The sequence below is a fragment of the Oncorhynchus nerka genome, linkage group LG26 (assembly GCF_034236695.1).
Source record: "Oncorhynchus nerka isolate Pitt River linkage group LG26, Oner_Uvic_2.0, whole genome shotgun sequence".
NCBI classification, from domain to species: Eukaryota; Metazoa; Chordata; class Actinopteri; order Salmoniformes; family Salmonidae; genus Oncorhynchus; species Oncorhynchus nerka.
In genome coordinates, this window is record NC_088421.1 from 51,592,988 (window position 1) to 51,617,510 (window position 24,523).

General features: G+C 39.7%; 3 protein-coding genes across 4 annotated transcripts in view; 2 read left to right on the forward strand and 1 right to left on the reverse strand.

Annotated features, from left to right (window-relative positions):
• Positions 1-12,018, forward strand: part of LOC135564802 (NACHT, LRR and PYD domains-containing protein 12-like) — a 63,023-nt gene extending 51,005 nt beyond the window's left edge. The window contains exon 9 of the mRNA XM_065010864.1: positions 11,814-12,018. Within this exon, the coding sequence (XP_064866936.1) occupies positions 11,814-12,003 (190 nt within the window). The 3' untranslated portion in view covers positions 12,004-12,018. The remainder of the gene's footprint in view (positions 1-11,813) is intronic.
• The window catches only part of LOC135564801 (NLR family CARD domain-containing protein 3-like), a 240,360-nt gene that overhangs the window by 120,341 nt on the left and 95,496 nt on the right, over positions 1-24,523 (reverse strand). The window lies entirely within an intron of this gene.
• LOC135564972 (protein NLRC3-like) lies at positions 8,717-11,516 on the forward strand. Its single transcript, XM_065011047.1, has 5 exons — positions 8,717-8,812; positions 9,097-9,181; positions 9,311-9,539; positions 9,912-11,293; positions 11,493-11,516. Exons 1-5 carry the CDS (start codon positions 8,745-8,747, stop codon positions 11,514-11,516), a joined length of 1,788 nt encoding a protein of 595 aa, XP_064867119.1. The 5' UTR covers positions 8,717-8,744.

The following is a 24,523-nucleotide window of genomic DNA, read 5'->3' on the forward strand; positions in this document are numbered from 1 at the left end:
TACTATACATTATAACCTAGTCTACTCTACATAATATAAAATATCTTACTTGATGCATAAAACCTTTCTGAAAGGATCAATGATTTCCCCCTCAGATCAATCATGTCTGTTTTAGCCCTTCTGTCTACATTCTCAGATACATTTATAAAATAACAGATTGAAAGACAATAAATAGCCACTTTTAATGAATAAAAATAAGTTTTAGACATGGCCTTGTGTTGCTGTACTGTCTATAACTACCTTAACAAACAGTGACTTATTATTATTATTATTATTATTGTTGCTGTACTGTCTATAACTACCTTAACAAACAGTGACTTATTATTATTATTATTATTGTTGTTGTCTATAACTACCTTAACAAACAGTGACTTATTATTATTATTGTTGCTATGTCTATATACCTTAACAAACAGTGACTTATTATTATTATTATTATTGTTGCTGTACTGTCTATAACTACCTTAACAAACAGTGACTTATTATTATTATTATTATTGTTTACTGTACTGTCTAACAAACAGTATTAACAAACAGTGACTTATTATTATTATTATTATTGTTGCTGTACTGTCTATAACTACCTTAACAAACAGTGACTTATTATTATTATTATTATTGTTGCTGTACTTCTATAACTATTAACAAACAGTGACTTATTATTATTATTATTGTTGCTGTACTGTCTATAACTACCTTAACAAACAGTGACTTATTATTATTATTATTATTGTTGCTGTACTGTCTATAACTACCTTAACAAACAGTGACTTATTATTATTATTATTATTATTATTGTTGCTGTACTGTCTATAACTACCTTAACAAACAGTGACTTATTATTATTATTATTGTTGTTGTACTGTCTATAACTACCTTAACAAACAGTGACTTATTATTATTATTATTATTATTATTATTGTTGTTGCTGTACTGTCTATAACTACCTTAACAAACAGTGACTTATTATTATTATTATTATTATTATTATGGTTGCTGTACTGTCTATAACTACCTTAACAAACAGTGACTTATTATTATTATTATTGTTGCTGTACTGTCTATAACTACCTTAACAAACAGTGACTTATTATTATTATTATTATTATTATTATTATTATTATTATTATTATTATTGTTGCTGTACTGTCTATAACTACCTTAACAAACAGTGACTTATTATTATTATTATTATTATTATTATTGTTGCTGTACTGTCTATAACTACCTTAACAAACAGTGACTTATTATTATTATTATTATTGTTGCTGTACTGTCTATAACTACCTTAACAAACAGTGACTTATTATTATTATTATTATTATTGTTGCTGTACTGTCTATAACTACCTTAACAAACAGTGACTTATTATTATTATTATTATTATTATTATTGTTACTGTACTGTCTATAACTACCTTAACAAACAGTGACTTATTATTATTATTATTATTATTATTATTGTTGTTGCTGTACTGTCTATAACTACCTTAACAAACAGTGACTTATTATTATTATTATTATTATTATTATGGTTGCTGTACTGTCTATAACTACCTTAACAAACAGTGACTTATTATTATTATTATTGTTGCTGTACTGTCTATAACTACCTTAACAAACAGTGACTTATTATTATTATTATTATTATTATTATTATTATTATTATTATTATTATTATTGTTGCTACTGTCTATAACTACCTTAACAAACAGTGACTTATTATTATTATTATTATTATTATTATTATTATTAACAAACAGTTTATTATTATTATTATTGTTGCTGTACTGTCTAGAACTACCTTAACAAACAGTGACTTATTATTATTATTGACAGTTACCATGGAGATGAAATGTCACAACTACGTTTTCATGTGATGCATTAAATCATCTGATTGTTTCTGTGTCTGTTAGTAAATGTTTTATAAGAGATAAATAATAAATGATAACAATTGACATTAAATAATTACTGTGTTAACCACAACCAACATTTTGGATCTCTGTTTAGGGGTCAGTGCTCTAAAATGAGTCTCTCTGGGGAGAGAGAGGTTGGAGTTTAGTTGTCACTGATCCTGCAGTTCTCTAAAATGAGTCTCTCTCTGGGGAGAGAGAGGAGGGGGACCCTGCCTCTAAAATGAGTCTCTGGGGAGAGAAAGGAGGGGGCCCTGCCTCTAAATGAGTCTCTGGGGAGAGAGAGGAGGGGGCCCTGCCTCTAAAATGAGTCTCTCTGGGGAACATGACACCAGAGCTAAGAGGTGAGATGACAATTTTGATATCATTATTATAAGTTTTTTCCAAAATGTTCACATTTGTGTTTTAATTAGAAATGGTTGCTTATGGGTACCTTCAATATTACTGTTCTCAGATTTTTAACTAATAGATTTTAGATGGGTATTTATATATATATATATATTCACATAGCTATCTTAATTAAGATGAAAGCACTTACTGTAAATCACTCTGGATAAGAGCATCTGCTAAATCAGGGTTCTCAATCCGGGGTCTGTGGAGGTATCTTAAGATGTGGAGGTACTGCAGGGTTCTCAATCCGGGCTCTGTGGAGGTACTGCTAGGGGTTCTCAATCCGGGGTCTGTGGAGGTACTGCAGGGGTTCTCAATCCGGGGTCTGTGGAGGTACTGCAGGGGTTCTCAATCCGGGGTCTGTGGAGGTACTGCAGGGGTTCTCAATCCGGGGTCTGTGGAGGTACTGCAGGGTTCTCAATCCGGGGTCTGTGGAGGTACTGCAGGGGTTCTCAATCCGGGGTCTGTGGAGGTACTGCAGGGGTTCTCAATCCGGGGTCTGTGGAGGTACTGCAGGGGTTCTCAATCCGGGGTCTGTGGAGGTACTGCAGGGTTCTCAATCCGGGGTCTGTGGAGGTACTGCAGGGGTTCTCAATCCGGGGTCTGTGGAGGTACTGCAGGGGTTCCAGCACCCTGACTGTACTCGTTGCAATGTTAGACATTTGATAGAATTTTCACATGACACGACCACTTTGCCTTCTCTTAATTATTGACTAATATAATGGAATGCATATTTTAGACAATATAACCGTTATATCAACACTTCCGTTGATCAACACTCTTCACTTCCGTTTAACAACTCTAAATAGTTTTGGCATAGTAGGCATCAAGTCCCTGCCAATAATGTTGCCCACAACGTTGCAACAATGTTCATATTCATTGAACACATATTACACCCTGATGCCTTCAAATGCCCCATTTATATCTCCAATTTAGGATTATTATTTAACAACATGATGTTGTGCTCCAAAGGGAGAACTTGAAATAACATGATGTAGATAATTAAATAACAACATGATGTTGAGCTCCAAAGGGAGAACTTGAAATAACATGATGTAGATAATTAAATAACAACATGATGTTGTGCTCTAAAGGGAGAACTTGAAATAACATGATGTAGATCATTAAATAACAACATGATGTTGAGCTCTAAAGGGAGAACTGGAAATAACATGATGTAGATAATTAAATAACAACATGATGTTGTGCTCCAAAGGGAGAACTTGAAATAACATGATGTAGATAATTAAATAACAACATGATGTTGTGCTCCAAAGGGAGAACTGGAAATAACATGATGTAGATAATTAAATAATCAGAAGAACAACGTGTTTATTATTATACACTCTTAGAACAGAAGGTTCCTTCTAGAACCAAAAAGGCTTCTATCACTTCCTTAATATATGGAACCACTAAAACATTATATATATATTTGGGTTCAGTGAAGAAGAACCTCCAGAGTTCTAATCAACGGAAGGTTAATGTTTAGAGGATGTGAATCAAGCAGCCTTCCAGTCATCAGATCACTTCTGGTGAAGGTTAATGTTTAGAGGATGTGAATCAAGCAGCCTTCCAGTCATCAGATCACTTCTGGTGAAGGTTAATGTTTAGAGGATGTGAATCAAGCAGCCTTCCAGTCATCAGATCACTTCTGGTGAAGGTTAATGTTTAGAGGATGTGAATCAAGCAGCCTTCCAGTCATCAGATCACTTCTGGTGAAGGTTAATGTTTAGAGGATGTGAATCAAGCAGCCTTCCAGTCATCAGATCACTTCTGGTGAAGGTTAATGTTTAGAGGATGTGAATCAAGCAGCCTTCCAGTCATCAGATCACTTCCGGTGAAGGTTAATGTTTAGAGGAAGTGAATCAAGCAGCCTTCCAGTCATCAGATCACTTCTGGTGAAAGTTAATGTTTAGAGGAAGTGAATCAAGCAGCCTTCCAGTCATCAGATCACTTCTGGTGAAAGTTAATGTTTAGAGGAAATGAATCAAGCAGCCTTCCAGTCATCAGATCACTTCTGGTGAAGGTTAATGTTTAGAGGAAGTGAATCAAGCAGCCTTCCAGTCATCAGATCACTTCTGGTGGTTTTTTTCCCGGCCCGGGATTTGAACCAGCCACCTTTTGGCCACAGCACCAACTCCTTAGCTGCTGGGCGAAAACCCGAGTTAAATCTGCCAAAATGTAGACACAATGCTGTGCAGACATAAATGGTATGACTTATTATAAATATTATACATAAATCATTGCCAAAAGCACAAGACATACTGTTGCATGTAGGTCTATATTATTAATGGATTGATCATATCAAATATCAAAACATTATTTTAACTTCTCAAAGCAATTACCTGTGGCTCAGGAACCACTGACTCACTGTATTATTCTATAGTATTATCAAGACACCTGTTGTTAACTCTTAACTACTTAGGACACCTGTTGTTAACTCTTAACTACTTAGGACACCTGCTGTTAACTCTTAACTACTTAGGACAGCTGCTGTTAACTCTTAACTACTTAGGACACCTGCTGTTAACTCTAACTACTTAGGACACCTGCTGTTAACTCTAACTACTTAGGACAGCTCACGAGGTGTCCTAAATATCTGCCGACTAGGTGGGACTAGAAACTTCATGCATAGCTTTAATTTATACCCATAAGTGTAAAATGTGTTTATTCTCAGAATTTATAGGACCAATTTTCTATTCTAAGATGCTTTGGGAATGGGTCCAGATGCAAAATATTGCTTTTAAAAAAAAAAGACTATTTGTTTTACAGTCCTTATAGTCTCATTATTACCTCAACTACCTGGTACCCTGCACATTGACTCAGTACTGGTTCTCCTTATAGCCTCATTATTACCTCAACTACCTGGTACCCTGCACATTGACTCAGTACTGGTTCTCCTTATAGCCTCATTATTCCTCAACTACCTGAGAGTGAGGCAAATGTATAGCATTTTGAAAAAACATGATTATTTGTCTCTCTGAAATGAAGACATCAAGTATTTTAAACAAATACATATCTGTCATTGAACAACCCTGGTTATTATTACCATGATTAGATAGTGAACAACCCCATGATTAGATAGTGAACAACCCCATGATTAGATAGTGAACAACCCCATGATTAGAGAGTGAACAACCCCATGATTAGCTAGTGAACAACCCCATGATTAGATAGTGAACAACCCTGATTAGATAGAAGAACAACCCCATGATTAGATAGTGAACAACCCATGATTAGATAGTGAACAACCCCATGATTAGATAGTGAACAACCCCATGATTAGATAGTGAACAACCCCATGATTAGATAGTGAACAACCCCATGATTAGATAGTGAACAACCCCATGATTAGATAGTGAACAACCCCATGATTAGATAGTGAACAACCCCATGATTAGATAGTGAACAACCCCATGATTAGATAGTGAACAACCCCATGATTAGATAGTGAACAACCCCATGATTAGCTAGAGAACAACCCCATGATTAGATAGTGAACAATCCCATGATTAGATAGTGAACAACCCCATGATTAGATAGTGAACAACCCCATGATTAGCTAGTGAACAATCCCATGATTAGATAGTGAACAACCCCATGATTAGATAGTGAACAACCCCATGATTAGCTAGTGAACAACCCCATGATTAGATAGTGAACAACCCCATACCATGATTAGATAGTGAACAACCCCATACCATGATTAGATAGTGAACAACCCCATGATTAGATAGTGAACAACCCCATGATTAGATAGTGAACAACCCCATGATTAGATAGTGAACAATCCCATGATTAGATAGTGAACAACCCCATGATTAGATAGGGAACAACCCCATGATTAGCTAGTGAACAATCCCATGATTAGATAGGGAACAATGCCATGATTAGATAGAGAAAACCCCATGATTAGAAATGCTGAAAAATAAAAGCTAATTTACTAACATTTCTGAAAATTGATATATAGTGAATGAAACAACCCCATCTGATTCAGAGAAGATGAACATGTAATGTTTGTCTCTGTTGTGTTGAAGACCAATCAAGAGGAGAGACCAGCCTTAGATAAGAGTGGCCGGTCTAATCAACCCCAGTGTTTAGAGAGGGAGACTAGTGAACAAAGGTAAGAAGAACTCCTGGGTCATTCAGTGAGTTAAACAACACTGTCTCTAGTCAACAATTTTCATAGTCCTAAAACAATATTAAACAAACACAACATTCCCTGATTAGTGAGTAGTGAATTGCAACTTTTTCCCCTAACTACATGTACATATTACCTCAACTACCTGGTACCCTGCACATTGACAACTGGTACTCCTTATAGTCCCATTAGATAGGTACCCTGAATTGACTCAGTACTGGTTCTCCTTATAGATTAGATAGGGACTACCTGGTACCCTGCACATTGACTCAGTACTGGTTCTCCTTATAGTCCCATTATTACCTCAACTAACCCTGATTAGTCAGTAACTGGTATTCCTTGATTAGTCTCATTATTACCTCAACTAGATAGGAACAACCTGCACATTGACTCAGTAGTGAACAACTCATTATAGCCTCATTATTCCGTGAACAACATTTGATAGTGAACAAATGATATAGATAGTGAAAACATGATTATTTGTCTAGTGAAATGAAGACATCATTAGTGATTTTAAACAAATACATATTAGATCATTGAACAACCCCATGATTAGATAGTGAACAACCCCATGATTAGATAGTGAACAACCCCATGATTAGATAGTGAACAACCCCATGATTAGATAGTGAACAACCCCATGATTAGCTAGTGAACAACCCCATGATTAGATAGTGAACAACCCCATGATTAGATAGTGAACAATCCCATGATTAGATAGTGAACAACCCCATGATTAGATAGTGAACAACCCCATGATTAGATAGTGAACAACCCCATGATTAGATAGTGAACAACCCCATGATTAGATAGTGAACAACCCCATGATTAGATAGTGAACAACCCCATGATTAGATAGTGAACAATCCCATGATTAGATAGTGAACAACCCCATGATTAGATAGTGAACAACCCCATGATTAGATAGTGAACAATCCCATGATTAGATAGTGAACAACCCCATGATTAGATAGTGAACAATCCCATGATTAGATAGTGAACAACCCCATGATTAGCTAGTGAACAACCCCATGATTAGATAGTGAACAACCCCATGATTAGATAGTGAACAACCCCATGATTAGATAGTGAACAACCCCATGATTAGATAGGGACAACCCCATGATTAGATAGTGACAACCCCATGATTAGATAGTGAACAACCCCATGATTAGATAGTGAACAACCCCATGATTAGATAGTGAACAACCCCATGATTAGATAGTGAACAATCCCATGATTAGATAGTGAACAACCCCATGATTAGATAGTGAACAACCCCATGATTAGATAGTGAACAACCCCATGATTAGATAGGGACAACCCCATGATTAGATAGTGAACAACCCCATGATTAGATAGTGAACAACCCCATGATTAGATAGTGAACAACCCCATGTCATGATTAGATAGTGAACAACCCCATGATTAGATAGGGAACAACCCCATGATTAGATAGTGAACAACCCCATGATTAGATAGTGAACAACCCCATGATTAGATAGGGACAACCCCATGATTAGATAGGGGACAACCCCATGATTAGATAGGGGACAACCCCATGATTAGATAGGGACAACCCCATGATTAGATAGTGGACAACCCCATGATTAGATAGTGAACAACCCCATGATTAGCTAGTGAACAACCCCATGATTAGATAGTGAACAACCCCATGATTAGATAGGGGACAACCCCATGATTAGATAGGGGACAACCCCATGATTAGATAGTGAACAACCCCATGATTAGATAGTGAACAACCCCATGATTAGATAGTGAACAACCCCATGTCATGATTAGATAGTGGGACAACCCCATGATTAGATAGTGGACAACCCCATGATTAGATAGTGAACAACCCCATGATTAGATAGTGAACAACCCCATGATTAGATAGTGAACAACCCCATGATTAGATAGAGAACAACCCCATGATTAGATAGAGAACAACCCCATGATTAGATAGTGAACAACCCCATGATTAGCTAGTGAACAATCCCATGATTAGATAGTGAACAACCCCATGATTAGATAGTGGACAACCCCATGATTAGATAGTGAACAATCCCATACCATGATTAGATAGAGAAAAACACACCAATCTCTTTCAGAAATGCTTTGAACAATAAAAGCTAATTTACTAACATTTCTGAAAAGTGATATATAGTGTTTTGGAATGAAACTCTTCTGTTTCCCCATCTGAGCTCAGAGAAGATGAGAGATGTAATGTTTGTCTCTGTTGTGTTGAAGACCAATCAAGCAGGAGAGACCAGCCTCCCTGTTCCCAGCTGTGTGTCCATGAAGAGTGACTGGTCTATGGATCAACCTATAGTGTTTAGAGAGGGAGACTTTTCTACTGAACAAAGGTAAGAAGAACTCATGGGTCCTGGTCAGTGAGTTAAACAACACTGTCTCTAGTCATTTCTCCTCCCATTTTCCCATTTATTGTTGTTGTTTTCATAATCCATAGGCTCATCCTTTTGTCCATTTGCATAGTCCTAAAACAATATTAAACAAAGACAACATTCCCTCCGTGTGTCCTAAAACAATGTGTGTGTGTGTGTGTGTGTTCCCTGTGTGTGTGTGTGTGTGTGTGTGTGTGTGTGTGTACTCCTGGATGAGGAGATGTAATCTCATGTTTTGTCCACAGAAAACAACAGGAGAGATCAGAGTCAGAGATTCTCAGTGGTCAGTCTTCCCAGAGTCATCAAACAGACCTGGCCTCCATATTCAGTGTATGTGGTCCTGTTGTGTACATTTGTTTTTGTTTACCTCAAGTAAAGTTGATCTGTCAATCATGCATTAATGTGTTGATGAGAAAGCATTTATTATCTTGCTTAACTTATTTACTTGATTTATTTCAGTTGCTTGAAGAGAAAATTATGACATTTGTGAAGAACGAGCTGAAGATATTCAAGAGGATTCTTAGTCCAGAAGTCCCAGAAGGCTTTGAGAGTCAGAAGCAGGATAAGGAAGTGGTGGACCCTGAAGATGAGAAGCAGGAGAGCAGTGCCAGAGAGGGGGCTCTGAAGATCACACTGCACATCCTGAGGAAAATGAACCAGAAGGAGCTTGCTGACACACTGGAGAAATGTAAGATCTGTCTGCCTCATGTTGAATGCTGTTTTATAACATTTAAAAGCTGTAGCTAAAGTACAGCTAAAGTAGCTGTGTAACTCAATGATATTGTAGCAGCCTTAACACAACACCTAGTGACCTCATCAAGTAGCAGCAGGGATGTGTTGTGGTGATTCATTTAGAGAGAGAGAACATTAATAATACCATCAATAATACCAATAATAATATAATCAGTCACACCAGTCTGTAATGCATTATGAAAACATTTACACATTTATACAGTCAGTTAAGAGAATAAATTATTATAATGTAAAACTTTATAACAGTCCTACAATACTGTAGACATTAAAACAGAGGTAATATTAATATCCTCTGTGTTATTTCTAGATTCAGATGATCCTGCTGTGATTTGCCAACGTGAACTCAAATCTAATCTAAAGAAGAAGTTTCAATGTGTATTTGAGGGGATCGCTAAACAAGGAAACCCAACACTTCTCAATAAGATCTACACAGAGCTCTACATCACAGAGGGTGGAACAGGAGAGGTCAATAATGAACATGAGCTGAGACAGATTGAGACAACAACCAGGAAACAAGCAAGACCAGAGACTGCAATCAAATGTAACGACATCTTCAAACCCTTAACTGGACAAGACAAACCTATCAGAACTGTGCTGACAAAGGGAGTCGCTGGCATTGGAAAAACAGTCTCTGTGCAGAAGTTCATTCTGGACTGGGCTGAAGGAAAAGCAAATCAGGATGTCCAATTTGTATTTTCATTCCCTTTTCGGGAGCTGAATTTGATGAAAGGGGACAAACACACTTTCATTGAACTTCTTAATCACTTCTCAATGGAAACTAAACAATCAGGAATCTCCAACTACAACAAGTACAAAGTTCTGTTCATCTTTGATGGTCTGGATGAGTGCCGACTGCCCCTAGACTTCCAGAAGAACAAGATCTGTTGGGACGTCACAGAGTCAACCTCAGTGGATGTTCTGCTGACAAATCTCATCAAGGGAAATCTGCTCCCCTCTGCTCTCCTCTGGATAACTACCCGACCTGCAGCAGCCAATAAGATCCCTTCAGTGTGTGTTGACCAGGTGACAGAGGTACGAGGGTTCAATGACCCACAGAAGGAGAAGTACTTCAGGAAGAGATTCAGTGATGAGGACCTGGCCAGCAGAATCATCTCACACATAAAGACATCAAGGAGCCTCCACATCATGTGCCACATTCCAGTCTTCTGTTGGATTTCTGCAACAGTCCTTGAACACATGCTGAAACATAAGAGAGAAGAGATGCCCAAGACTCTGACTGAGATGTACACACACCTTGTGGAGTTTCATACCAAACAGAAGAATGAAAAGTATCTTGGGAAAGAAGGGACAGGTCCACACTGGGATAAAGAGAGCATTCTGTCACTGGGAAAACTGGCTTTTCAACAGCTTGTGAAGGGAAATCTGATTTTCTATGAAGGAGACCTGAAAGAGGCTGGCATTGGTGTCAATGAAGCCTCAGTGTACTCAGGATTGTGCACACAGCTCTTTAAAGAGGAATGTGGGCTGTACCAGGACAAGGTGTACTGCTTTGTTCATCTGAGCATTCAGGAGTTTCTGGCTGCTGTATATGTGTTCCTCTCATTCATCAACAACAATGAGAATCTAATGGATGAACTGCAAACAAACGACAAGCCTGAAGTTACTTTCTACAAGAGTGCTGTGGATAAAGCCTTACAAAGTGAGACGGAAACCTGGACCTTTTCCTCCGCTTCCTTCTGGGCCTCTCACTGGAGTCCAATCAGAAGCACTTACAGGTCTACTGACAAAGACAAGAAGCAGCTCACAGAGCCATGAAGAAACAGTCAAGTACATCAAGGAGAAGATCAGGGAGAATCCAATCTCCAGAATGAACTGGTGACCATCAATCTGTTCCACTGTCTGAATGAACTGAATGACCATTCTCTAGTGGAGGAGATCCAAAGCTACCTGAGATCAGGAAAGTCTGTTCTGTGAGTAAATAAAATGACATATCAGAACTAATCATCAGGAAGAAATATTCAGTTTAGTATGTATTATAATATTATATAATTTTATATTGAAAAACATATTGAATAAATGCATTGATTTTCACATTATTATAACAAAATGACCACACAATTCTAGCAGATGGAAGATGAATCTATATGTTGTTTTGGATAATTCACCAAATGCATCTGCCATTGTCCTTCTACACTACTGGTGTTAAATTAACAGTGTGTTTGTGAAGTCATGATGATCTCTTTGTCAGGCTGTCAGGCTGTGGAGTCACAGAGGAAGGCTGTGCTTCTCTGGTCTCAGCTCTGGAGTCAAACCCCTCACACCTGAGAGAGCTGGATCTGAGTAACAATGACCTGAAGGATTCAGGAGTGAAGCTGCTCTCTGCTGGACTGGGGAATCCCCACTGTAAACTGGAGACTCTGAGGTCAGTATTCCTGTAGTTGGTCAACAAGTGATAACTGTTCACCAGATCCACATGTGTTTACCAGACACACATAGTCCATACCATATGTGTTTGGACAGTGAAGCTTACAGTTTTAAATGTGGTGCTTTGCTCCAGCATTTTGGATTTGAGATATAATGTTTCATATTAGATGACAGTACAGAATGTCACCTTTTATTTGAGGGTAATGGTGAGAGGTTAGCATGTTTTGTTGTAGTCTCTGTTATTGGTAATGGTGAGAGGTTAGCATGTTTTGTTGTAGCCTCTGTTATTGGTAATGGTGAGAGGTTAGCATGTTTTGTTGTAGTCTCTGTTATTGGTAATGGTGAGAGGTTAGTATGTTTTGTTGTAGCCTCTGTTATTGGTAATGGTGAGAGGTTAGCATGTTTTGTTGTAGCCTCTGTTATTGGTAATGGTGAGAGGTTAGCATGTTTTGTTGTAGTCTCTGTTATTGGTAATGGTGAGAGGTTTAGAATGTTTTGTTGTAGCCTCTGTTATTGGTAATGGTGAGAGGTTAGCATGTTTTGTTGTAGTCTCTGTTACTTGGTAATGAATGAGAGGTTAGCATTAATTTTGTTGTTGTCTCTGTTATTGGTAAATGGGTGTGGACTGTTACTCAATACAATTTCTGATTCCTTGTCTGTCTGTTGATTGGTAAACTGGTCTGAGACTATTAGTACTATGTTTCTATGGCAATTGTAATTTGTTATTTCTAATAATGATTATTTATAATAGATATGGAGGTTAGGACATGTTTTTTGTAGTCTCTGTTAAAAAAATTGGTAATGGTGAGAGGTTAGCATGTTTTGTTGTAGTCTCTGTTATTGGTAATGGTGAGAGGTTACCTGCATGTTTTGTTGTAGCCTCTGTTATTGGTAATGGTTTAGAGGTTAGACATGTTTTGTTGTAGCAAACATCTGTTATTGGTAATGGTGAGAGGTTAGCATGTTTTGTTGTAGCCTCTGTTATTGGTAATGGTGAGAGGTTAGCATGTTTTGTTGTAGCCTCTGTTATTGGTAATGGTGAGAGGTTAGCATGTTTTGTTGTAGCCTCTGTTATTGGTAATGGTTAGAGGTTAGCATGTTTTGTTGTAGCCTCTGTTATTGGTAATGGTGAGAGGTTAGCATGTTTTGTTGTAGTCTCTGTAACTCTCTCACTCAATATTATATTATCTTTCTGAATCAAAAGACATTCAGGATTCATGTATTATTGTTTAGAAACATGTTATCACTTAGATAGAAAGTTACTTACAATATGGTGTGGACTGTATACTCAATACAATCTAAATCTGATTCCTCACTGTCTAAATAGATATGGTGTGGACTGTATACTCAATACAATCTAAATCTGATTCCTCACTGTCTAAATAGATATGGTGTGGACTGTATACTCAATACAATCTAAATCTGAAACCTCACTGTCTAAATAGATATGGTGTGGACTGAATACTCAATACAATCTAAATCTGATTCCTCACTGTCTGTCTTTTGACTGATACTGCTTTTAAACTGGTCTGGTCAGTCTACTATAATATTTGTACTAAACATTTTTCTATCTGCAGGCAATACTTTGATAATTTGTTATTTCTAATAATGATACATTCATTTATGAATAGATATGGCAGGTTTCAGGACACTGATGTACCTGCACATTTAGAAACAAATGTACTGCCTCTCCATTTTCAAAAAAATTTATACTGCCACAATTTTCACCACCAAAGAATATCAGTGTGATTTTAATATGATTTGACTCTTTGCAGGCTGTCACGCTGTCTAGTCACAGAGGAAGGCTGTGCTTCTCTGGTCTCAGCTCTGAGGTCAAACCCCTCACACCTGAGAGAGCTGGACCTGAGCTACAATCACCCAGGAGACTCAGGAGTCAGACTGCTCTCTGCTGGACTGGAGGATCCACACTGCAGACTGGAGAAACTCAAGTATGTAGAGGGTTTATGTCAATGTTCATATCTGACATGTTTGACTTATCAGGCTAGTTAAGACAAACATTCTGACCACCACTTGGATAAAGTTATATGATGACTGTGTGTGTGTGTGTGTGTGTGTGTGTGTGTGTGTGTGTGTGTGTGTGTGTGTGTGTGTGTGTGTGTGTGTGTGTGTTCAGGTGTATCACTCAATGACTGTCTGTTCTTTTGCTTACCGCTACAGTGTGGAACATGGTGGAGAGAACACAATGAAACCTGGGCTTAGAAAATGTGAGTGTTGACTGAATGTTACTAAGAATAAGTCTTAATTCAAGTTAAGTCAAAGTCAAAGACCACCATCATTACTTACTTGGTCATATTAAATATCAGCTGTAGTTCTACAGAAGCAGAAATCAGGGACACCAAAGAGTTGCTTTGACTGTGTGTGTGTGTGTGTGTGTGTGTGTGTGTGTGTGTGTGTGTGTGTGTGTGTGTGTGTGTGTGTAATTAATGGGAATAAGTGTGTTTTATATTACCATACAGTATAACATATAATCATTCAACAAGTCTCAAGTTACCTTAACTTCTCCTTTTGATACCTAGAAACATCTACATTAAATGAATTAGTGAAAAGTGAGTTAACATTCTAATGTGAAATGATGATGATTTCTAATATTGTGTCTGGTTTCATCCATCAGATGTCTGTGATCTCACACTGGACCTAAACACAGTAAACAGACTCCTCTCTGTCTGAGGGGAACAGAAAGGTGACATGTAGGAGAGAGGAGCAGCCGTATCCTGATCACCCAGAGAGATTTGAGGACTGTGAACAGGTGCTGTGTAGAGAGGGTCTGACTGGGCGCTGTTACTGGGAGGTAGAGTGGAGTGGGAGAAGGGCTGATATAGGAGTGACATATAAAGGAATCAGCAGGAGAGGAGGGGTTAAGGACTGTTATCTTGGATGGAATGACAAGTCCTGGAGTCTGAACTGCTCTGACAACAGTTACATTGCCTGGCACAATAATAATCCCACTACCATAGACGTCCCCTCCTCCAGCCCCCACAGAGTAGGAGTGTATCTGGACTGGCCAGCCGGCACTCTGTCCTTCTATAGAGCCTCCTCTGACATACTGACCCACCTGATCACATTCACCTCCACATTCACTGAGCCCATCTATCCAGGGATTCATATTTTATGATGGCGACTCAGTGTCTCTGTGTCAAACACAACATGATGTTTCACTCTAATCAGGGTCATGTTCAGTATGACACACTGGAGCAACAATGTAGAATATCTCTCTAGTGTGTTAACCTCTCTATCCAGGGTGTTTGGTATGAATATCTCTCTAGTGTGTAACTAACCTCTCTATCCAGGGTGTTTGGTATGAATAACTCTCTAGTGTGTTTAAACCTCTCTATCCAGGGTGTTTGGTATGAATATCTCTCTAGTGTGTTAACCTCTCTATCCAGGGTGTTTGGTATGAATATCTCTCTAGTGTGTAAACCTCTCTATCCAGGGTGTTTGGTATAATATCTCTCTAGTGTGTTAACCTCTCTATCCAGGGTGTTTGGTATGAATATCTCTCTAGTGTGTTAACTATACCCCTCTAACCAGGGTGTTTAACTATGAATATCCTCTCTAGTGTGTTAACCCTCTATCCAGGGTATGACTAATACCCCTCAGTGTCCCTGTGTCAAACACAACATGATGATTCAATCTATTCTTTTGTGTTTATTTAACCTTTATTTAACTAGACAAGTCAGTTAAGAACAAATTCTTATTTTGCAATGACTTCCTTCCCCAGGCCCAACCCTCCTCTAACCCAGATGATGCTGGGCCAAACCCTCCCTAACCCAGATGATGCTGGGCCAAACCCTCCCGAACCCAGACGATGCTGGGCCAATTGTGTTGCCTTTCCCGATCGTTATTGTTTCTGTTGAGATACAGCCTGGGAACGAACCAGGGTCTGTAGTGACACCTCTAACTCTGAGATGCTGTGCCTTAGACCGCTGCACCACTCAGGAGCACTTGGGTGTGTTACCTTGACTTTACCAGTCATTTACTGATGTAATGGAACACTGATGTAATGGAACACTGATGTAATGGAACACTGATGTAATGGAACACTAAGGGTCTGAAGGGGATGCTATGCTACATCTGTATGTTAAACCCTTTACTGGGAAGTTGTGTCTGAGTTTCATTAGTGGTCTGAAGGGGATGAGATGCCAACATATTTATCTCTCATACATCCCACTTATACTTGGAGCACAGTGTCGACCACAGGCCCTGGAGCAGTGTAGTGCCCTGCTTTAACAACCACACTGTCATTGGTGTGTGTGTGGTGCAGGTAAGACATCTTTCTACTGATAATTAGTATTCCTCATCACTGTCTCTATTCCCCTGTGGCTCAGTTGGTAGAGCAAGGGGTTAGCAACATCAGGGTTGTGGGTTTGACTCCCACAGGGGACAAGTACTAAAATGTATCACTAACTACTGTGAGTTGTGCTGGATAAGAGCTTATGATGAATGACTGGAATATATCATGTATTTACTTCCTGTTTATTTCCATGGTAACAGAATGTATCTCTCGATGTAGCCATAGTTTTCTTTATTTCCATGGTAACAAATGTATCTCTTTGATGTAGCCATTGTATTTTTGTTTTTTCCATGGTAACAGAATGTACAGTTGGAATCTGAAGTTTACATACACTTAGGTTGGAGTCATTAAAACTTGTTTTTCAACCCACTCCACAAATTTCTTGTTACCAAACTATAGATTTGGCAAGTCAGTTAGGACATTTACTTTGTGCATGAAACACTTAATTTTTCCAACAATTGTTTACTGACAGATTATTTCACTTATAATTCACTGTATGACAATTCCAGTGGGTCAGAAGTTTACATACACTAAGTTGACTGTGCCTTTAAACAGCTTGGAAAATTCCAGAAAATTATGTCATGGCTTTAGAAGCTTCTGATATGCTAGATGACATCATTTGAGTCAATTGGAGGTGTACCTGTGGATGTATTTCAAGGCCTACCTTCAAACTCAGTGCCTCTTTGCTTGACATCATGGGAAAATCAATAGAAATCAGCCAAGACCTCAGAAAAAAAATGGAGACCTCCACCAGTCTGGTTCATCCTTGGGAACAATTTCCAAACACCTGAAGATACCAAGTTCATCTGTTCAAGCAATAGTACGGAAGTATAAACACCATGGGACCATGCAGCCGTCATACCGCTCAGGAAGGAGACACTTTCTGCCTCCTAGAGATGAACGGGTCTTTAACTTTGTTGCTTTAAAAGTGCAAATCAATCCCAGAACAACAGCAAAGGACCTTGTGAAGATTCTGGAGGAAACCGGTACAAAAGTATCTATATCCACAGTAAAATTAGTCCTATATCGACATAACCTGAAAGGCCTCTCAGCAAGGAAAAAGCTACTGCTCCAAAACCTCCATAAAAAAGCCAGACTACGGTTTGCAACCCCCTGCACATGGGGACAAAGATCGTACTTTTTGGAGATATGTCCTCTGGCCTGATGAAACAAAAATAGAACTGTTTGGCCATAACGACCATCGTTATGTTTGGATGAAAAAGTGGGAAGCTTTAAGCTAAGAACACCATCCCAACCATGAAGCACGGGAGTGGCAGCATCATGCTGTGGGGTACTTTGCTGCAGGAGGGACTGGTGCACTTCACAAAATAGATTGCATCATGATAATGGAAATTTTGTGGATATATTGAAGCAACATCTCAAGAATTCAGTCAGGAACTTAAAGCTTGGTCTTTAACTATACAAATGGGTCTTCCAAATGGACAATGACCCCAAGCATACTTCCAAAGTTGATGGAAAATGGCTTAAGGACAACAAAGTCAAGGTATTGGAGTTGCCATCACAAAGCCCTGACCTCAATCCTATAGAAAATTGTGTGCAGAACTGAAAAGCGTGTGGAATGGGCCAAAATTCACCCAACTTATTGTGGGAAGCTTGTGGAAGGCTACCTGAAACGTTTGACCCAAGTTAAACAGTGTAAAGGCAATGCTACCAAATACTAATTAAGTGTATGTAAACTTCTGACCCATTGGGAATGTGATGAAAGAAATAATATCTGAATAAATCATTCTCTCTACTATTATTCTGACATTTCACATTCTTACAATAAAGTGGTGATCCTAAGTGACCTAAGACAGGGAATTTGTTACTAGGATTAAATGTTAGGAATTATAAAAAAAACTGAGTTCAAATGTATTTGGCTAAGGTGTACTCTAACCCAGGGTCTTTAACTATACCCCCTCTAACCCAGGGTCTTTAACTATACCCCTCTAACCCAGGGTCTTTAACTATACCCCCTCTAACCCAGGGTCTTTAACTATACCCCCTAACCCAGGGTCTTTTAACTAACCCAGGGTCTTTAACTATACCCCCTCTAACCCAGGGTCTTTAACTATACCCCATCTAACCCAGGGTCTTTAACTATACCCCCTCTAACCCAGGGTCTTTAACTATACCCCCTCTAACCCAGGGTCTTTAACTATACCCCCTCTAACCCAGGGTCTTTAACTATACCCCCTCTAACCCAGGGTCTTTAACTATACCCCCTCTAACCCAGGGTCTTTAACCCAGGGTCTTTAACTATACCCCCTCTAACCCAGGGTCTTTAACTATACCCCATCTAACCCAGGGTCTTTAACTATACCCCATCTAACCCAGGGTCTTTAACTATACCCCCTCTAACCCAGGGTCTTTAACTATACCCCCTCTATAACCCAGGGTCTTTAACTATACCCCTCTAACCCAGGATCTTTAACTATACCCCCTCTAACCCAGGGTCTTTAACTATACCCCTCTAACCCAGGGTCTTTAACTATACCCCCTCTAACCCATGGTCTTTAACTATACCCCCTCTAACCCAGGGTCTTTAACTATACCCCCTCTAACCCAGGGTCTTTAACTATACCCCCTCTAACCCAGGGTCTTTAACTATACCCCTCTAACCCAGGGTCTTTAACTATACCCCCTCTAACCCAGGGTCTTTAACTATACCCCTCTAACCCAGGGTCTTTAACTATACCCCCTCTAAAACCCATCTTTAACTATACCCCTCTAACCCAGGGTCTTTAACTATACCCCCTCTAACCCAGGGTCTTTAACTATACCCCATCTAACCCAGGGTCTTTAACTATACCCCCTCTAACTAACTATACCCCCTCTAGGGTCTTTAACTATACCCCATCTAAACCCAGGGTCTTTAACTATACCCCCTCTAACCCAGGAACTCTTTAACTATACCCCCTCTAACCCAGGGTCTTTAACTATACCCCCTCTAACCCAGGGTCTTTAACTATACCCCTCTAACCCAGGGTCTTTAACTATACCCCCTCTAACCCAGGGTCTTTAACTATACCCCTAACTAACCAGGGTCTTTAACTATACCCCCTCTAACCCAGGGTCTTTAACTATACCCCCATCTAACCCAGGGTCTTTAACTATACCCCTCTTTAAACCCAGGGTCTTTAACTATACCCCCTCTAACCCAGGGTCTTTAACTATACCCCCTCTAACCCAGGGTCTTTCTAACTCTTTAACTATACCCCTCTAACCCAGGGTCTTTAACTATACCCCCTCTAACCCAGGGTCTTTAACTATACCCCTCTAACCCAGGTTCTTTAACTATACCCCTCTAACACAGGGCCTTTAACTATACCCCCTCTAACCCAGGGTCTTTAACTATACCCCCTCTAACCCAGGGTCTTTAACTATACCCCTCTAACGCAGGGTATTTAACTATACCCCATCTAACCCAGGGTCTTTAACTATACCCCATCTAACCCAGGGTCTTTAACTATACCCCATCTAACCCAGGGTCTTTAACTATACCCCATCTAACCCAGGGTCTTTAACTATACCCCCTCTAACCCAGGGTCTTTAACTATACCCCCTCTAACCCAGGGTCTTTAACTATACCCCTCTAACCCAGGGTCTTTAACTATACCCCCTCTAACCCAGGGTCTTTAACTATACCCCATCTAACCCAGGGTCTTTAACTATACCCCATCTAACCCAGGTCTTTAACTATACCCCCTCTAACCCAGGGTCTTTAACTATAACCCAGGGTCTTTAACTAACCCCTAACCCAGGTCTTTAACTATACCCCTCTAACCCAGGGTCTTTAACTATACCCCTCTAACCCAGTGTCTTTAACTCTTTAACCCAGGGCTTTTAACTATACCCCTCTAACCCAGGGTCTTTAACTATACCCCATCTAACCCAGGGTCTTTAACTATACCCCATCTAACCCAGGGTCTTTAACTATACCCCATAACCCAGGGTCTTTAACTATACCCCTCTAACCCATGGTCTTTAACTATACCCCATCTAACCCAGGGTCTTTAACTATACCCCCTCTAACCCAGGGTCTTTAACTATACCCCCTCTAACCCATGGTCTTTAACTATACCCCATCTAACCCAGGGTCTTTAACTATACCCCCTCCCATGGTCTTTAACTATACCAACCCAGGGTCTTTAACTATACCCCATCTAACCCAGGGTCTTTAACTATACCCCCTCTAACCCATGGTCTTTAACTATACCCCAGTTTAACTATACCCCCTCTAACCCAGGGTCTTTAACTATACCCCCTCTAACCCAGGGTATTTAACTATACCCCATCTAACCCAGGGTCTTTAACTATACCCCCTCTAACCCAGGTTATTTAATAATAGCCATAGCTGAAGAAACAGGTAGCAGGTTAGGTGCTGCTCTAGTGAATGATTGGCTAGCAGAGCAGGATGCGCACACTCTGCATCAACCTGTGCGACAACAATTTCCTGGAAATATAGTTTTTTCTACTCACCCCTTGTCCCAGTTTCAGGCCGATCTATGTGTCATGCAGGCCCTTGCAGATAAAAATGATGGTAATCGCTACATGCTAACGGTTATAGACATTTTCTCTAAAATAGCATTTGTACGGGTCTTATTTTTTAAGAGTGGGGCAGAGGTGACCCTGGACTTTGTCTCTATCTTGGAGGAAGGAGGAGCCCAAGAAAGTGGTGCAGAGGTGACCCTGGCCTTTGTCTCTATCTTGGAGGAAGGAGGAGCACCCAAGAAAGTGCGGACTGATCTTGGCGGAAGGAGGAACCCAAATACTGATTTTTAATAATACTTTTCAGAAACTCATGAAGAAGCATCGGACATTTTGATACTGGCTTAGAGTTGAAATCTTCAGTGGTTGAACAGGACTCAGAACAGCTTTAACAGGACTTTAACAGAACGGCTTTAACAGGACTTTAACAGGATTTTAAAGGAGAGGATGTGGAAATACTTTACAGTTCACAACACCCATAGAGATGTGGATATAGTTATAGATTCAGTGAAGGGTTATAACTACACCCATAGATATGTGGATATAGTTATATATTCAGTAAAGGGTTATAACTACACCCATAGATATGTGTATATAGTTATAGATTCAGTAAAGGGTTATAACTACACCCATAGATATGTGGATATAGTTATAGATTCAGTAAAGGGTTATAACTACACCCATAGATATGTGGATATAGTTATAGATTCAGTAAAGGGTTATAACTACACCCATAGATATGTGGATATAGTTATAGATTCAGTAAAGGGTTATAACTACACCCATAGATATGTGTATATAGTTATGGATTCAGTAAAGGGTTATAACTACAACCATAGATATACATGGATATAGTTATAGATTCAGTAAGAGACCTCTGGGTTATAACTACCACCCTTATAACAGATATGTGTATATAGTTATAAGAGACCTCAGTAAAGGAGTTATAACTACACCCAATAGAGATGTGGATATAGTTATAGATTCAGTAAAGGGACCTTATAACTACACCCTTATAAAGAGACCTGTGGGTATAAGTTATAGATTCAGTAAAGGGTTATAACTACACCCATAGATATGTGGATATAGTTACAGATTCTGGGTAGTAGAGGGTTATAACTAGACCCATAGATATGTGGGTATAGTTATAGATTCAGTAAAGGGTTATAAGAGACCTCTGGGTATAGATAAGTGTATATAGTTATAGATTCAGTAAAAGAGACCTTATAACTACACCCTTAATAAGAGACCTGGGATATAGTTATAGATTCAGTAAAGGGTTATAAGAGACCTACAGCCCTTATAGATATGTGGATATAGTTATAGAGACCTCTGGGTAAAGGGTTATAACTAAAGAACCATGGGTATACATAAAAAAGAGACCTCTGGGTATAAGGAGTAGGCCAGCCCTTAAAAGAGACCTCTGGGTATAAGGAGTAGGCCAGCCCTTAAAAAGAGACCTCTGGGTTTAAGGAGTAGGCTTTACCCTTAATAAGAGACCTCTGGGTATAAGGAGTAGGCCAGCCCTAATAAGAGACCTCTGGGTATAAGGAGTAGGCCAGCCCTTAAAAGAGACCTCTGGGTATAAGGACCTCTGGGTATAAGGCTTTACCCTTAATAAGAGACCTCTGGGTATAAGGAGTAGGCCAGCCCTTAATAAGAGACCTCTGGGTATAAGGAGTAGGCCAGCCCTTATAAAGAGACCTCTGGGTATAAGGAGTAGGCCAGCCCTTAATAAGAGACCTCTGGGTATAAGGAGTAGGCCAGCCCTTAATAAGAGACCTCTGGGTATAAGGAGTAGGCCAGCCCTTAAAAAGAGACCTCTGGGTATAAGGAGTAGGCTTTACCCTTAATAAGAGACCTCTGGGTATAAGGAGTAGGCCAGCCCTTAATAAGAGACCTCTGGGTATAAGGAGTAGGCCAGCCCTTATAAAGAGACCTCTGGGTATAAGGAGTAGGCCAGCCCTTAATAAGAGACCTCTGGGTATAAGGGCCAGTAGGCCAGCCCTTAATAAGAGACCTCTGGGTATAAGGAGTAGGCCAGCCCTTAATAAGAGACCTCTGGGTATAAGGAGTAGGCTTTACCCTTAATAAGAGACCTCTGGGTATAAGGAGTAGGCCAGCCCTTAATAAGAGACCTCTGGGTATAAGAGTAGGCTTTAGACCCTTAATCTGGAGACCTCTGGGTATAAGGAGTAGGCCAGCCCTTATAAAGAGACCTCTGGGTATAAGGAGTAGGCCAGCCCTTAATAAGAGACCTCTGGGTATAAGGAGTAGGCCAGCCCTTAATAAGAGACCTCTGGGTATAAGGACCTCTGTAGGCCAGCCCTTAATAAGAGACCTCTGGGTATAAGGAGTAGGCTTTACCCTTAATAAGAGACCTCTGGGTATAAGGAGTAGGCCAGCCCTTAATAAGAGACCTCTGGGTATAAGGAGTAGGCCACCCTTAATAAGAGACCTCTGGATATAAGGAGTATAAATAAGAGACCTCTGGGTATAAGGAGTAGGCTTTACCCTTAATAAGAGACCTCTGGGTATAAGGAGTAGGCCAGCCCTTAATAAGAGACCTCTGGGTATAAGGAGTAGGCCAGCCCTTAATAAGAGACCTCTGGGTATAAGGAGTAGGCCAGCCCTTAATAAGAGACCTCTGGGTATAAGGAGTAGGCCAGCCCTTAATAAGAGACCTCTGGGTATAAGGAGTAGGCCAGCCCTTAATAAGAGACCTCTGGGTATAAGGAGTAGGCTTTACCCTTAATAAGAGACCTCTGGGTATAAGGAGTAGGCCAGCCCTTAATAAGAGACCTCTGGGTATAAGGAGTAGGCCAGCCCTTATAAAGAGACCTCTGGGTATAAGGAGTAGGCCAGCCCTTAATAAGAGACCTCTGCCCTTAATAAGAGACCTCTGGGTATAAGGAGTAGGCCAGCCCTTAAAAGAGACCTCTGGGTATAAGGAGTAGGCCAGCCCTTAATAAGAGACCTCTGGGTATAAGGAGTAGGCCAGCCCTTAATAAGAGACCTTTGTGATAGAGCTCATATAATTAAAAAAGGACTTTGTGATAACTAACTCAGACTTGTGTGTGTGATTTGGTAAATAGAGGAAATTTCCACGACAAGACACAATAGTGGTGTAATCAAGGTGTATGCTCACGTCAAATGTTTAAAGAATGTCACAAATGTTCAAATGTATAATAAAAAATAAAAAAATGTATTGAACTTAATGAGCTAGGAGTAGACCAGCCCTTAAAGTCTAACCACCCTGAGAGATTAGGAAAAGGTCTGGAGGGGTTCAGGGGTGAGGACTCATCTATAAATTAGTTATCATTAGCCCTTTCAAAAGGGGGAGGGTTCAGGGGTGAGGACTCATCCATAAATTAGTTATCATTAGCCCTTTCAAAAGGGGGAGGGGTTCAGGGGTGAAGACTCATCCATAAATTAGTTATCATTAACCATCTCAAAAGGGGGAGGGGTTCCAAGAACCTCTTTAAGAACTGTAGCTCTTTGAAGGGTTTTGTTTTAAAGTTTGAATCTGTTGGTGAAGTTTATAGTTTGGTACCTGAGAGTGGAATGTTGAGGACTGCCAGGGCTTTAAGACACTGACTCCACCCAGGAGGTCTTCTATCCTCAACAATCTGGTGGTGAAGCTTATAGTTTGGTACCTGAGAGGGGAATGTTGAGGACTGCAGGGCTTTAAGACACTGACTCCACCCAGGAGGTCTTCTACCATCAACAAT